Here is a 14,326-nt window from a genome sequence, read left to right on the forward strand (position 1 = left end):
CACAAAGCACAAGGGAGTAGGCCACTCAGCCCTCAAGCCTGCCTTTGAGATAGTCATGGCTGATTTACAGTGGCTTCAAATCCTCTTTGCTGCTGGGTTTCTATTGTCCTCAATTTCCTGATCTTTCTAAAAAATTATCTGTCTTTACTTTAATTTCTAATGGCCTGGCCTCTACAATCCTCAGACATAGAAAATTCCAGAGATTCACTACTGCCCGTGAGAAGTAGTTTCTACCTACCTCTGTTCTAGGTAACCAGCCCGTTAGTTTGCAAGTATGTTCCCTCTTTCTCCATAATCTTCGAGTAAACCTGCTCCTCTAATTCTGGCCTTTCAATTATGCCACATGGTCAGCTTTCAGGCTGCCATGCTCTTAGCTCTAACCTCTCTTCACAAAATCCGATCATTTCTCTTCATGTCAGCACTCTTCCTCTTCCCTTGCCCCCTTTAAAACATTCCTTAGAACTCGGAGCAACGGACAGTCTGCTGGCGGAACTCAGCAGTCATGTAATATGCATGGAGGGAAAGAAACTGCTAATGCTTTTGGGTTGAAGCTCTCTACATCATCAAAGTCATTGACAATTCTCTCACCCCTCCCCATAGATGCTGTTCGACTTGCTGAGTTCCTCCAGCAGATTGTTTATCTCTCCAGATTCCGAAATCTTCAGTCTCTCGCCTTGCAGTCGCTTTGGACCTGTTTTGATCAACCTTCCAGTCATCTACTTTGGTATCCCATGTGGTTCAGCATTGATTTTTTTTCCTTCACAACTCTCCTAATGAAGTACTTTCAGACATTTTAATCACATTAGAAGGTTCTGTATAAAATAGACATCTCCGTTTGTATTCAGTGAAGCAATTTATCTTGAAACGTTGGACACTGCTCCTGGAGAGCAATAACTTACAGTCAAAGCAGGCAGTGCAACCATTCTATACCAGCTAGGTCTGAACAGAGCTGTGGAGTTAATCATCAGTTTCCTAGTATTCTTTGGAACAGCAGTAAGGGAGGAATCCTGTTCAGGGATTCAGAAGGACTCAGGTGACCCACATATGTGTCTTTATATTTTCCATGGGATCTTTGATGACAACCGAAGCTGAGCTTGGCTGAGATCCTAATCTACAAATAGTAACTCCCAAAAAGCTGTGCTGGAGTGCCAGCTTGAACTGAAAGCAGAAATGTTGCCATGGCACTTGACCCCATGAATCCTGGATTAGTTTTGAAATTTATGCTGAAGTTTGTCAGTTTACAGCCACGTGTAACTCCAGGGTATTCAAGGACTCCTTGCATTTTTCTAAATTATGATTTAAATATTTGTAATCAAAAGTCTTACATAATTACTTAAGATGTTAGAGAAGACTGAATTTCAAAAAAAAATTCAGAGTTTAGAGAGTTAAGTACCAGGCAATGGTAGTTTGTACGTAAGCCAATCAAATGTTTGAGGTCTGTTAAAGGCAAAATGATAACATATGTGCAAGTATACCCACAAAAAATCTTGCAGAATAATGTTAAGCAATTTAAGTGTATTAGAATCCCACATCTGTAAGTACGTTATGGCTTCTGTTTTACAGCAGATAATGGTACATGGCTACACCTCTGTCTTCCTTTCAAGCATCTGTCTGTCAGACCTCCTGTCTGTACCCTGCTGTGAAGCCTGCAGCCCCTGGTCAATCGCAGCCTTCCTGTGCTCTGAAAAGACTTGTCTTAATATGGACTAATCATCTCAAAATCAGTAAGTCGTGATGCTTCTTATGTACCAGGAGTTGGTGGGTAAAATTAACTTCTTCCACAAACTAAGTTGCATTATTTGAGAGAATCTGTTTTGTTTTCTCCCTTGCCGTCGGGTCTTGAAAACAGTCGTTCCCACTAGGATACACAGTTGCCAATAGCCGCAGATTTGTCTTGTTCGTACCCTGAATGGATCGACAGTGTAGGACATCTGTAAAGCTTTTGACAGCTGTGCACAATATTTTTCTCAGTTAATGAGCTCTCATATATATCCTGACTGATCAGCAGAAGAAAAAAAAGTATCTATTTTTTTTTGGTTCCTCTTAACCTGGAGATCCCGAAGTCAGTTCTGATATCTCTACTGTTCCCCATGCTGAGATTTGCTAACTCAGAGTAGATAAGATCTTTAAGTCATAAGATGGAGTAATTTGTCAAAATGATTTTTCTTGAGCACATGGCCTTTCAAACAACCGAAGATTGAACATTAACATCATAATGGTAGAGCTCCATTCTGAAATACATTACCCACCTCTACATTCATTAAGCTGAAGGGCCTGTTTCCACTCTAATTCTATAACTATAGCCTCATCATAGCTTCTACCACTGTAGCAGTAACTGTGATCAGGCTAAGGGTGAGAAGTGTATCTGTCATCTAATGAAAGAGTAACTTTATGCCACAAATTTATCCTTCCCACACACTTTGAACTGCAGATATAAAACCCTACATTCATTGAAATTCGCTTCGGAAATTTATTGGGCATCTGCTAAAAAATCAATCGTTTTTAATTTTTATGTTTTTAATTCACAATAGTTCAGAAATTCCAGTCTGGCATATATGCATTAAAGTTTGTATGTCTCATCCTGCGGGAAGAATATTCCCGATTATTCCATCTTCCTACCCAGTTCAAAAAGTTGAATTACCTCTGAACAAGAATGTTGACAGAAGAAATAAAGATTATTATTTCATTCAGAACTGACTTGTTCTATTCAATGCTACGTGGGCATAATATTAAAAAGGCAATATCCATAATTAAAGCTGCTAACACCTAAGGACTTCAAGATCAATGGTTAACTTACAAATATATTGTAAAATCAGCTATTGCTTTCTGAATCTACATTATTTTGGTGTTCCCTCTTCTACATTTGCTTCCAACTCCTTCCTACCCTTTAGCCAGATCAATTATGTGCCAATGCAGGGACTAGGCCTCCCTGCTTGCTTGTCCCAGTACAATATCAAATATTGTTCTTGGCTGACAGTCAAGAAGGCCAGTAAGAAACACCAATGGAGACTCTCCATTTATATTTCCTTCTATCTTGGGAAGAGATGCCAATCTTTCCTTGGTAGTAATCCTCATTGGCAAGCTGAGAACAGGGGCACCACACAATGGAAGATTGTTGTGCATTTCCTGGTAGTAATGCTGTACCGCTATCAGTTTTATCTTAAAAAAAAACACAATTTATTGTATCATTTGATAGCTACTGTTCTCAAAATAGATCTTCAGACAGTATTTATCCAACTTTCTGCATGAACATACGATACTTTTCATTATAAAAGCATAGTTCAAGTCTTTTAAAATTGGCTTACTCAAGGATGTCAAGGGTAAGAATTCCTGAGGTTTCTGTGTTTAACATAGTTAAATTCAATTTATGGCAGTTAACTTCTTTAATAATTAAAAAAAACACTGCTGAGTATGTTCCTATATATAGAAGTACTTATCTAGCTGAGAATCTGCCTTACTTTCAGGCATTTGTTTTTAATGGAATCAGTATCAGGCACTAAATACTTCCACACATCCCTATGTAATGCATATTTTGTGTTTAGGGAGTTTAGGGATTTGAAGCAAGAAAAACATTACTTCTACAAAGTAAGTTCTGAAAAGTTGTGTGCTAGAAAATTGTTTTGGCAAAAAGAAATCCTATAATGTGAAAGTAGAAACACAATTTTCCAAAAAGAATTGAGGCAGAAATTCTGAAAAAAACAGAGGACCAAGTGAAATCAATACTTTAGCAAAGTAGAATGCCAAATTAATAAAAGCCTTCATAAATCACACCACTCAACATGGCACTCCTTTTCGTGAAAAAGGTCAATGCAAATTGTCTTGGCTGGGCAAACAAAAGGCTGCATAATCCTTATGGAATTCATACATGCGTGATCTGTGAGTTGTATGGTTCTGGCATTTTCCACCCACCCCCTCTCCACCAGCAGCGATTCAAGTCCCACAGGATTGGTTGAATTTCTTGTGCATCCCATCATTTTGAAATATCAGCCATGTGAACAGGAAGCAGGAAACGGAACAAGAGTCAATGTAACACCAGTGAAGTTGGGCTGAGCACTCTACCATTAAGAATGACTATTTGGATTTATCTTTTTTTTTCATTCTCCCTTTCAGACAATAAACTTTTAGTAGCTCTCTGGTATTTAGCCATGCACACCAGCCAGAAAACCGGTTTGTTTGGAAGGGTTGGCATGGACTGAATTCTCAAAGGAATGTTTATTCATTTTAAATATCACTGCTTATATTAGCTACGTGCCTACATAAACTTATCCCTGCACTCAATAGCTACTCTCTCAGATGCTCTTGGATTGTCTCACACACTTAATTCTAATCACTGACTCCATGAATCCAAATATTAAGAATCTCTATGTTTGTCCGCATCAAATCTAAAGCCCATAAGATGGTTATTCCGTAATTAAATCCATTTCCAGTTTAAGTGACCAGTGATTTCTTGTACTGTTAACAACATGTGTTGGTTATGGGACTGAAATAACACCACAGACACCATGCATTCATTCCCATCAGAAGAAATCACAAACTTAAATTCAATTAATCTGATCAGTTGTGTTAGTACCTAAAAAACAATTTTGTGGAAGTCCAAGTGAGTGACCTACATCCTTCAGGGAATGACACCTATCACCCTTAACCCAAAGTGGTTTGCTCTTATAAACCTTGAAAGTGAACTTCCAAGGGACCAAGATATCAAGCAATCAATTGAAGATTTATGTCAGCTCATTATACTGTATATCCCCCACACAAAAAATGCAACAGTTCAAAAATAAATCACTGTCACATTGCCAAAGTAGCACATCAAATGAAGATTTGTCTATATCACTGGCACACCAAGAGTAAATAATAACAATAGTAATGTGTTGAGAAAGTACTTTGTACTGCAAATTACTGTACTATCTTCATTTCTAATATTTGAGTTTGACTCAAGCTTCCACACTGGGGTATCAGCAGCTTGCTCTTTGTAAGAGAGCTATTCAAACGACTGTTTTCTCTAAGTTCCTAATGATATGCTTACACTACAAATCAGCTCTGTCAAGTTGGCACAAATGAGCACAACATAGGAATTAATCAGGAAAAAAGATTATGAAGGGCAGGTAGCAATATCTCACAATCATTATTTTTTCCAGAAACTTGGTGAAGAATTTGCTCATATGAGTTCTAAAGCTGCCCATCAAACCACAACGTCTTCAATCTATATCTGCATTTCTACTTCTTTACTGCTATTTTAAAATAATGTGTTGGGTTAACTTTTTAATTATCATCATTATTATACTCTATTAAAGAGAATTCAGCACTCAGAGGCCCCGTTTCCTTGCTGAAAGGTCCAATACTCTCCAGCTTCTCATATTTTAGACAGAGGCACAAGGCAGCACCTTCACAGCTTTTCTCCTCAGTTCCTCCCTTGACTACGTTCCTCTTTGTGGTCACTTGCAGTCTGAGCATGACTTTCCCTGTTTAGCCTTCCAAGTCCTTCATCGGACTTTGTCATCTCTCAAAAGTTGCCCGAGGACCTTCTTGGGTAGGGCTGTGTACATAGGGATTATGTAACTTAAGGCCTTAGAACAGCTCAGAGCCTTGATTCTCAGATCCAGAGGAAGAAGTGGAGTAGTCAGGCTTGACAGTTGACAATGGCCCTTCCCCAGTTTTGCCAAATTTCAATAAAGCAAGAAGCAATCAACACGTGTCAATGATTACTGATAAAAATTTAGCCTAGGTAAGAGCAAATATAAAATAGAAATGCTGGTGTTCCTGCAGGAGTAACCCAGAGCCTTCCCATGAAGGAAAAGTAGAACATCCTTCATGACATTTGGTCAATTAATTCAGTACTGTTTACAATTTTTTTTTAAAACTTAGCGTCATTGCCAGTTATGTGGTTTCCATGGTGATATACCTTTCCTTTGTTTGAGAGGCTTTCTCATCCTTAATGTCCAGTAGAGGAAGGGTCCTTCCCCACAGAAGCTTTGTGTTGACTGCATCAAGCCTCAGCACATACTCCTGCAGCCTGGAACTCCTGCACTCTTGCAGCACTCCTTTACAGAATCAAAGATATCTTATGTTACAACAAAAGGTGGAGGTCAGAAACATCAGTGACACTCTACCTGGCTTTTCAGGCTCCACCTGTGAGGAATAGCAAGCACAGGAAGCAATGTTTGACACCCAGTTCTTTCTGAATGTTATTGGAAAGGAATGTCTATGATAGAAAGGAGAGCAAGAGGGATAAATGTTGCTAATGGTGGTGATGCCAGTTAATGTGGGCATGAAATTGAACAGCACAAAAACTGAGCCTTCAATCAAGCATATCCATACTGACCATTATACTTATCTATATCACTCCCCTTTACTTACACATTGTCTATGGATCCAACCGGTCCCAGTGTGAAAAAAATCTCTCACATCTCCTCTAAGCCTTCTGCGTCTGCACTTATATCGAAGCCCTGTCATTTCAGAAAGAGACTCTTGCCACCTACCCCAAGTATACGCTTCTATCAGGTTACTTCTCAGCCTCCTCCCCTCCAGTGAAGATAAACTCAACCAATCCAGTTGACAGAGTGGTAAAGGTTTGCTAATTACAGCTGATTTGATTAGAGGAGATTTAAAAATAAGAAGGTGACAAAGAGCAAAGAAAAACACGATACTGGAACTATGGCTTCAGAATACAGCAGGTACTATAACTATTAAATAAAAGAGAAAACTGGAGACATCCAGGGTCTCGGGTAATAGGATACAGTACTTCACTCATCTTCACACAATTACATGAAGATATTCAATTTTCTTAAACTCTGAGATTTTTTTAAAAAAAATTATTACAGTGAAGTCTCTGTATTTCTAAATTTCAAACTTAAATTGCAAGTGAAATTCCATCAAATATATTTTAGAAGGAAAAGTACATCACATCACAGGGCTCTCCAAAGATCTTGAAGAGCTTGTCAGGTTAGGCCTTCCCCTTCTCCACATTAAGATATAATAACAACAATTTAATCATGTGAAGTCTTTAACACTGTAAAACATTCGAAGATAATCTGCAGGAGACTTGTCATAGTAAAGAAAACCATAAGACATAGGAGCAGAATTAGGCCACTCAGCACATTGGGTCTGCTCCACCATGCCATCATTGCTGATTTATTAACCCTCTCAACCCAATTCTCCTGCCATCTCCCTTAACCTCTGATGCCCTGACTAATCAACCTCCACTTTAAATATACCCAGTGACCTGGCCCCCACAGCCATCTGTAAAAATAACTAAACAAATTGGCTGAACAAATTCCTCTTCAGCTCTTTTCTAAAGGGACGCCTTTGTATTCTGAGGCCGTGCCGCCTGTTCCTAGACTCACCGATTATAGGAAACATTCTCTCCATATCCACTCTATCTAGGCTTTTCAGGTTTCAATAAGATCCCTCCCTCAGTCTTCTATACTCCAGTGAGTACAGGCACAGCACCATGAAATGATGGAAGTTGGAAGTTAAAGTGACTCAGTATTGAAGTGCAACAGAGCAAATCCTGTTCTGGTATCCATTCATCTCCAAAGCTGAACTGCTAGACATTAGGTTAGTTAAAGTGCATAGTCTCTCAAATAGCTAAAGAGAGAGAGGAGAAGAACCTCCTAGGAGTTGAGAAACTGAGTATTAGCAATTCAGCACTTCCACAGAGAGGCTAGTTTAAATGAAGAAAATTTAACAAGAACTTCGAGTTTGAAGCAAATATTCTGAAGTGGACGTATACATTACTAATCACAAAACACAAGATACTGCTTTGTCATAAGAACCCATATGCAAATATCCAGAATATCCAACTTACCTTGTAATTAAAACACCATAATCATAATGAACAATCCCATTTTCTGCAATGGTGTTTCCATCTTTTTGGTGAGAAAGAATGGATTTCTGCTGTTTACAGAAGCTCTCCAAGGACTTGTCTGCATGATGATCTATCTCCAAGATTTGTCTATCTTCACATCATGGTTGTTATGAAAAATGTCTCTCGAAATGTTCAAATTGCAATTTTGAAGGGTAGAAACAAACTGTGCTACATTTGTATGAAACTTATGCACAAATATTAATAACACAGTTTTTCAATCATTTGGATCTCAATGTTGTTTGAAATTTACTTGAATATTTCAGGCCATTTTGGTTGATGCCACATTCTAAAACTAAACACAGTAAACTCCTCAATAGCTACAATCATCCCAGAAATGGGATTTGCAATTAAATGAGGTATTGCAGCAACTTTAAGAATTTACTTTTCTATCTACTGGTCTACCAGATACTAACTAAAGCTTACGTATATAGATATTTTTGTCTTTTTAAAGAAACAATTCAAGAAAAATGTTTTTAATTGTCAATGAATGCAAATAATTTATTTAAATGGTGTTACCTTGTAAGGGAAATGACAAGATATAGAATATGGATATTACAATCAATTGTTTACCTTTAAAATAATTACTGCAATGAACTGGAAATTTACCATGAAGAATTAATGTTGGAAATAATACTTCTTCAAACACCAACTAATAAACAATAAATTAGAATAACTACACATTTTGTCACAGAGTCATAAAGTTTTACAGTGTGGAAACAGGTCCTTCAACCCAAATCATCCATGCTGGCCAAGTAGTCTACCTTGTCTCTTATACATTATACTTATACCTGTCTCTGCAGTTTCCTCTGGCAGCTTGTGTCCACTACCCTGAAAAAGTTGCCCTAGGGTTCCTTTTAAGTCTTACTTCTCCCACATTAAAACTAGACTCTCTAGTTTTAGACTTCCTGACACTGGAAAAAAGACTGTGACCATCCACCTTATGTACTCTATGTCCTTCATGATTTCTACACATATGTATTTCTTAATGAAAAGTCTATAGCAATAAAATTCACAAATATATAGATGTGATCCTCTCCAATTAAAGGTCAATAGATACATAATTTTTTAAACAAACATCAAGACAGTATCTTTTGTCATCAAGACGATCAGTAAATGCTTTCAAAATAATGTTTGTTTCATACTTTTAATACTTAAGCATCAGCATTTTTTTCTTGTGAGTTGCAAGTCTTGATTCTCATACACAAATTTTAGAAGCGGCAATGTTTATCACGTTGCCATGATGAAAAAGATCCTGGCAAGCAGCATGGAGCTTTATCAGTGAGATGCATTTTTTGTCAAATATCTAAGTCCATTCTTTTCTTTGCAATACAGATTTTATTAACATGGCTTTGAAGAACAGAAACCATCAAATTCTCTTTATCATGGAGGGAGTCAAAGAATCTCCCTGATTTTTTTTGCCACAGACTGAAGTACGTCTAGAAAAATCTGTAACTGGATTGTAATGACGTCTTTAGCTAATAAGAAAAGAAGCTGGGAAGATCATGTGACCAATTGGCCAGGCTTTACAATTGATTCTGTTGATTCTTGTGCAGACTGTTGTCATGGACTTGTGGCTGATAATCTAAAACCAAGTATGGAAAGTAATGAAGTCTCAAAAACAGATGAGGAAAGATTTTCCAGCATATCTTTACCAGAATGTTATCAAAATTCCGATCTGTTTGGACTTCAGTCAAAGCAATTGTGTGGCCATAGAGGAGAAGTGGATGAAAATGATAATCATGAGAGTGAGGAATACATCCTCCCATTAGAAGCAAGCACAGAGACTCTAGTTCACGTATCTGATGAGAACTCAGACCTCAGTTGTGAGGATGATAATGGTGCAGGAGAAGGAAAGACCTCAGGGTCCAAACAAATTCCAGCTGAGATTTCACCATTTGAAGAGATTGAACAAGTGACCAAGAAGACATCTGAGAATTTTGGAATAGATATTGATCCCAATTATGATTCAGTTCCTGAGGAAGATACAAAGTGTGATGTGAAAGCAAACGATTCTGAACACCTGGAATCTTTAGAACTATTAGATCAGGGGAATTTACCAAAAAAAGATCTGGGTAAGGATTTTGATGCAATTATTCCAGCAGAAGAGCTTGTCCACACTGCAGTGATTGCACAGCAGCGTAGGAAACATGAAGTGTTGAAAGACGAATATGATGGGGAGGAATCTAAAGCTACGGATGAAGTATCGGTTCATTCTTGCCGTGTCACTGATGATGACAACCAAGCAACAGAGGATATCCCTGTGAATTGTATTATTGAATCACAGTCAGGCTCGAGGGAAATTTTGGATCAATCCTTTCTGGAGCAAATCAGTCTAAATGCTGGACAAGCTCAGAATGGTTCCGATATTGGGAATATTAGCACAAATATTTCAAAGCAAATTCCCCAAATATTAAATTCACAGGAAAATACAAATAATTATAATTCTGTGGATTACCCCATAAAACTTCGAAAGAGAAAGGTAAGAAATTAACTTCTAATTTATTTTGACTCATTGATTATTATTTAAAATCATTTTTTATATTTAGATCTTTATCTTTGTTTCCTTGTTTGTAGAATAGTTTCATCAGATAAAGTAAAATAAGATCTGAGGTAATGTAAACAATGTATCTGTCCATTCGAGATTAAAGACTGCAATGTATTTAAACACATTGGTACCAATTTTAACACTGCAGTATTCCAATAGTTGCTACAACTCATTTTCTATAGGATCAATTTCTATGGCAAGGAAAGCTAATCTTTGGCCTATTGAATGGCATTTTATGCTAACGTTAAGGTTACCCTTATTGTGAAAAATGTGACTGGTATCAGTCCCTGCACCATTCTTTTCCCAACTGTGATAAAACTGGACTCTAGTTATATCACATGCAATGTATGAAAAGTGAAGTAGCTAAGGAAGTCAAATTTAAGGACCCTGTCTTGATTCTTTTGCCCTGTGTCAGGCTTTGATACAGTCATGGTTGCGTCACTTACAGAGTATTAGTCAACAAGAAGAATAACACTGCATCACAAGTTGAGGAAGTAGCAAAGATTATTATCAAAGATAAAGTAATCAACTATTAATGACCTGCTGCACTTTAACAGCATTTTTTTCATTCAGACTTCCTGCATTTGCGGTTTTTTTTAAAAACTTCATGTAATTAAGAACTTTACCCTTTTTGAGAATTTACAACTTAAACACCTAAGTCAGTATGTTTCTTTGTGCTGGTACTAGGGTTGCTGATCATGAAGTTCTGAACTCAATGAAGACCTTAAGCCCTGTCAGATATAAATAACCATGAGTACCTTCACTAAAGGGAGGTTATACTGTAACGACACAATCTTCAAGACCAGTTCATTTTCCTGTTAATTCTCTATGGTGAGTTTAGCTGCCAATACCCACTATTTGAGTAGGTACTCCTCCCTACCAAGGAGAAGATACTTCCCGCTAACAAAGTAGTTTAAGCACAAATCATTTATTTTCAGTGATACACATTTAAATCCAAAAAACATTCTTAAAGCACACTTAAAACTCTGAAGATTTCTGTCTTATAAAGAAATTCCAAATTACAAACTCTTTCTGAAATACAAAGGATTTCCAAAACACAGCAGAAGTTCCATAAACTAAAAAAAGACATAGCAATGATGCAGACAAATGGATTATCATCACAGAGACTGAAGTGAGAAGAATGGACTCTAGTTCACCCCATGGTTCTTTCATTCTTCCTGATGATTGTTACTCCATTCCTAATAAGCCTGAACTGCTCTCATTTATGATGTTTATTTGCCACTTGAATGACTTCACACACATATAATGTTCTTTCAGATAACTTTTAACACAAATAGTCTAAAAGCTTCATGGAGACACAGATCTCAGCATCCCACAATTAATGCTGTGAAGCTAACTTCCCTGAGTGCATAAACCCTCCAACTTATTAATACATCATTTATGCTAAGTGCTAAGTGATTGGCTCCATCTGGTCTGCAGACTTCCTTGAATTAAACGACTGAGCCAGCATTGTCTAGTTTGAAACAAGCTCAATTAAATAACCCATTGCCTTTTCCTACGTCTCTACAGCAATATGGCAAGTGCTATGGCCAGAACCTTGTCCTACAAACAGTGCTTGTTTGCAAAACTGTTTTCAGATTACTGCTTTTCATTTACAGTAAGAGCTGGAGACTGATTCACATTTATGACCAGAAGCTGTACAAGGATTATTAGTTGGAAGTTTATCTTATTCAAAAACAACACTTGATCACCAGAAGTGACAGGTGCTGTGTTTAGAAGAAGCTTGGGAAATGAGAAGAAGCCTCCTAGAATATCCATCATACCCCATTTTACTAAGAAAATATTTCTAACCCAGCTTCTTCCTACAGATACCAGTTTCGAGATCAGATTCCTGCCAAAACTCCTCTTCAGAGCATACTATCACTCTACCAACTGTACCAGTACCAGTGCTAGAAAAGGTCTTTTTTGATAGAATGCTCAAAGAACTCACTGAGTACTCCCCAAAGGTGTTTCTGTGTGATTTTCTCCTTAGAGCATTCACTTGCTTAATCTCAGCTGCACACATTTCCAAAACCTCAAAGGTCTGTCTGCAGCTCATTCCAGGCACTCTCCACTCTTCCAGGCAAAAAATAACACTTGCCCTGCATGTCCCCTTTGAATTTACCTCCTCACCTTAACATAAGCTCAGTGAATAACAATTAGTCTCTTCCCCACTGCACAATGCAGTATACCCAATCTAAATATCCAATGTCTCTACTGGGATAAAATGGCTCCAGGTGTGAGGTATTGCATGATACAATCCAATTTTTAGAATTGTTAGTTAATTGTACTAAATTTCTCGCCGGTAATTGTGTTTTGTGTGTCATTCAGATTATTTAGCTTTTAGTTTTTGCTATCCTGTTAAGATTGTAGTTCATTCAGCAACTCAACCAAATAAATGTTGGCTATTTTTGGTTGCAAGGATCATTCTGATTTCAGTATAATATAGGCAACTATTCATATCTGGATCTTGGACTGCAGAGTGGTTAATTATATGACAATTCAGTATTGGATCCTTATCATCATCATTCCAGCTGGAGTATATTATGACATTTATGAAATTCCCAAATGCTTGGATGAATGCTTGTGTGTGACATTTTTACCATACTTGCTCTGAAATAGCCAAAAGGTTGAACATAGAACCGTACAGCGTGGGTATAGTAAGAGGTTCTTTCCCAACCAAACAAGTCTACTGGCAGAATATTGTTCTCATCACAATCAGAATCAGCTTTAATATTACTGACATATATCGTGAAATTTGTTTTGTGGCAGCATTACAATGCAACATATAAAATATACTATGAATTTTAATTAGATATATAAAATAAGTTGTGCAAACAGAGAGCAAAAACAAAATAGGTAGTATTCATGAGTTCATTGCCCGTTCAGAAATCTGATGTCGGATGGGAAGAGGCCTTGCCTAACATGTTGAGTGTGTGGCTTTGGGCTCCTGCATCACCTCCTTGATTATAGTGATGAGAAGGGGGCCTGCCCTAGGTGCTGGGGTCCTTAATGAAGGATGCCACCTTTTTCCTGTCATCAGCTTTTGAAGACGTTGTCAATGGTGGGGAGGCTAGTGCCCATGAAGGAGAAGGGATGACAAGCCACTAGGATGGTGGCAGTTCTCTGGAGCTGGAGTGGGGTGTGAAGGGCCCTATCATTGCTGTTGGTTTCATTGTTACATACATGGTCAACACTTTTTGCTTGAAATGGCTAACAGGAGAGTGCACAGTTTTAAGGTGCTTGGAAGCAGGTACAGAGGAGATGTCAAGGATAAGTCTTTTACCCAGAGAGTGGTGAGTGTGTGAAATGGGCTGCCGGCGACAGTGGTGGAAGCAGATACGATAGGTTTTTTTAAGAGACTCCTGGATAGGTACATGGAGCTTAGAAAAATAAAGGGCTGTGGGTAACCTTAGTAATTTCTAAATTAAGTACATGTTCGGCACAGCATTGTGAGCTGAAGGGCTTGTATTATGCTGTAGGTTTTCTATGTTTCATTACGATTTTCCATAAATACATGATGACACATATAAGTACATGTTAGTCCATCTTTAGGATTTTCTTCCTCGCATATATTTGTTGCCGTTTTCTTGATGCAAATTTGGATCATTGTCTTTGTCACCATTAATTCATCAGGTCAGCTGGTAATGTTTTTCACAAAGCTCAAGATAATTAATTTCCTTTACAGGACTGTTACCATTGCTTTCAATGCGGTGCATGATTTTATTCAGGTTTTCTGAAAGCAATTCTTGTAAACAAATTACTGATTTTTTGCTGTCTTTTTTGCCTAAGGATTAGTAATCTCACATTATAGTTATAGAAAAATATATTCATTTACTTGATTTCACAATTAATAATATACATAGAAAATGAAACATTTCAAAAGATAACATGACTCTATATGTGTAGTCAGTTAA

At 37.6% G+C, this 14,326-nt stretch overlaps 1 protein-coding gene across 2 annotated transcripts in view; it reads left to right on the top strand.

Moving 5' to 3' along the window:
- dlc1 (DLC1 Rho GTPase activating protein) overlaps positions 1 to 14,326 on the top strand; it is a 459,645-nt gene that overhangs the window by 12,971 nt on the left and 432,348 nt on the right. For both annotated transcript variants that reach the window (XM_073064603.1, XM_073064602.1), the window contains exons 2-3: positions 1,564 to 1,724; positions 9,197 to 10,343. In XM_073064603.1, coding sequence (XP_072920704.1) covers positions 9,327 to 10,343 — 1,017 coding nt within the window. In that variant the 5' untranslated portion in view covers positions 1,564 to 1,724; positions 9,197 to 9,326. The remainder of the gene's footprint in view (positions 1 to 1,563; positions 1,725 to 9,196; positions 10,344 to 14,326) is intronic.

Source organism: Hemitrygon akajei, chromosome 13 (assembly GCF_048418815.1).
Source record: "Hemitrygon akajei chromosome 13, sHemAka1.3, whole genome shotgun sequence".
NCBI lineage: Eukaryota > Metazoa > Chordata > Chondrichthyes > Myliobatiformes > Dasyatidae > Hemitrygon > Hemitrygon akajei.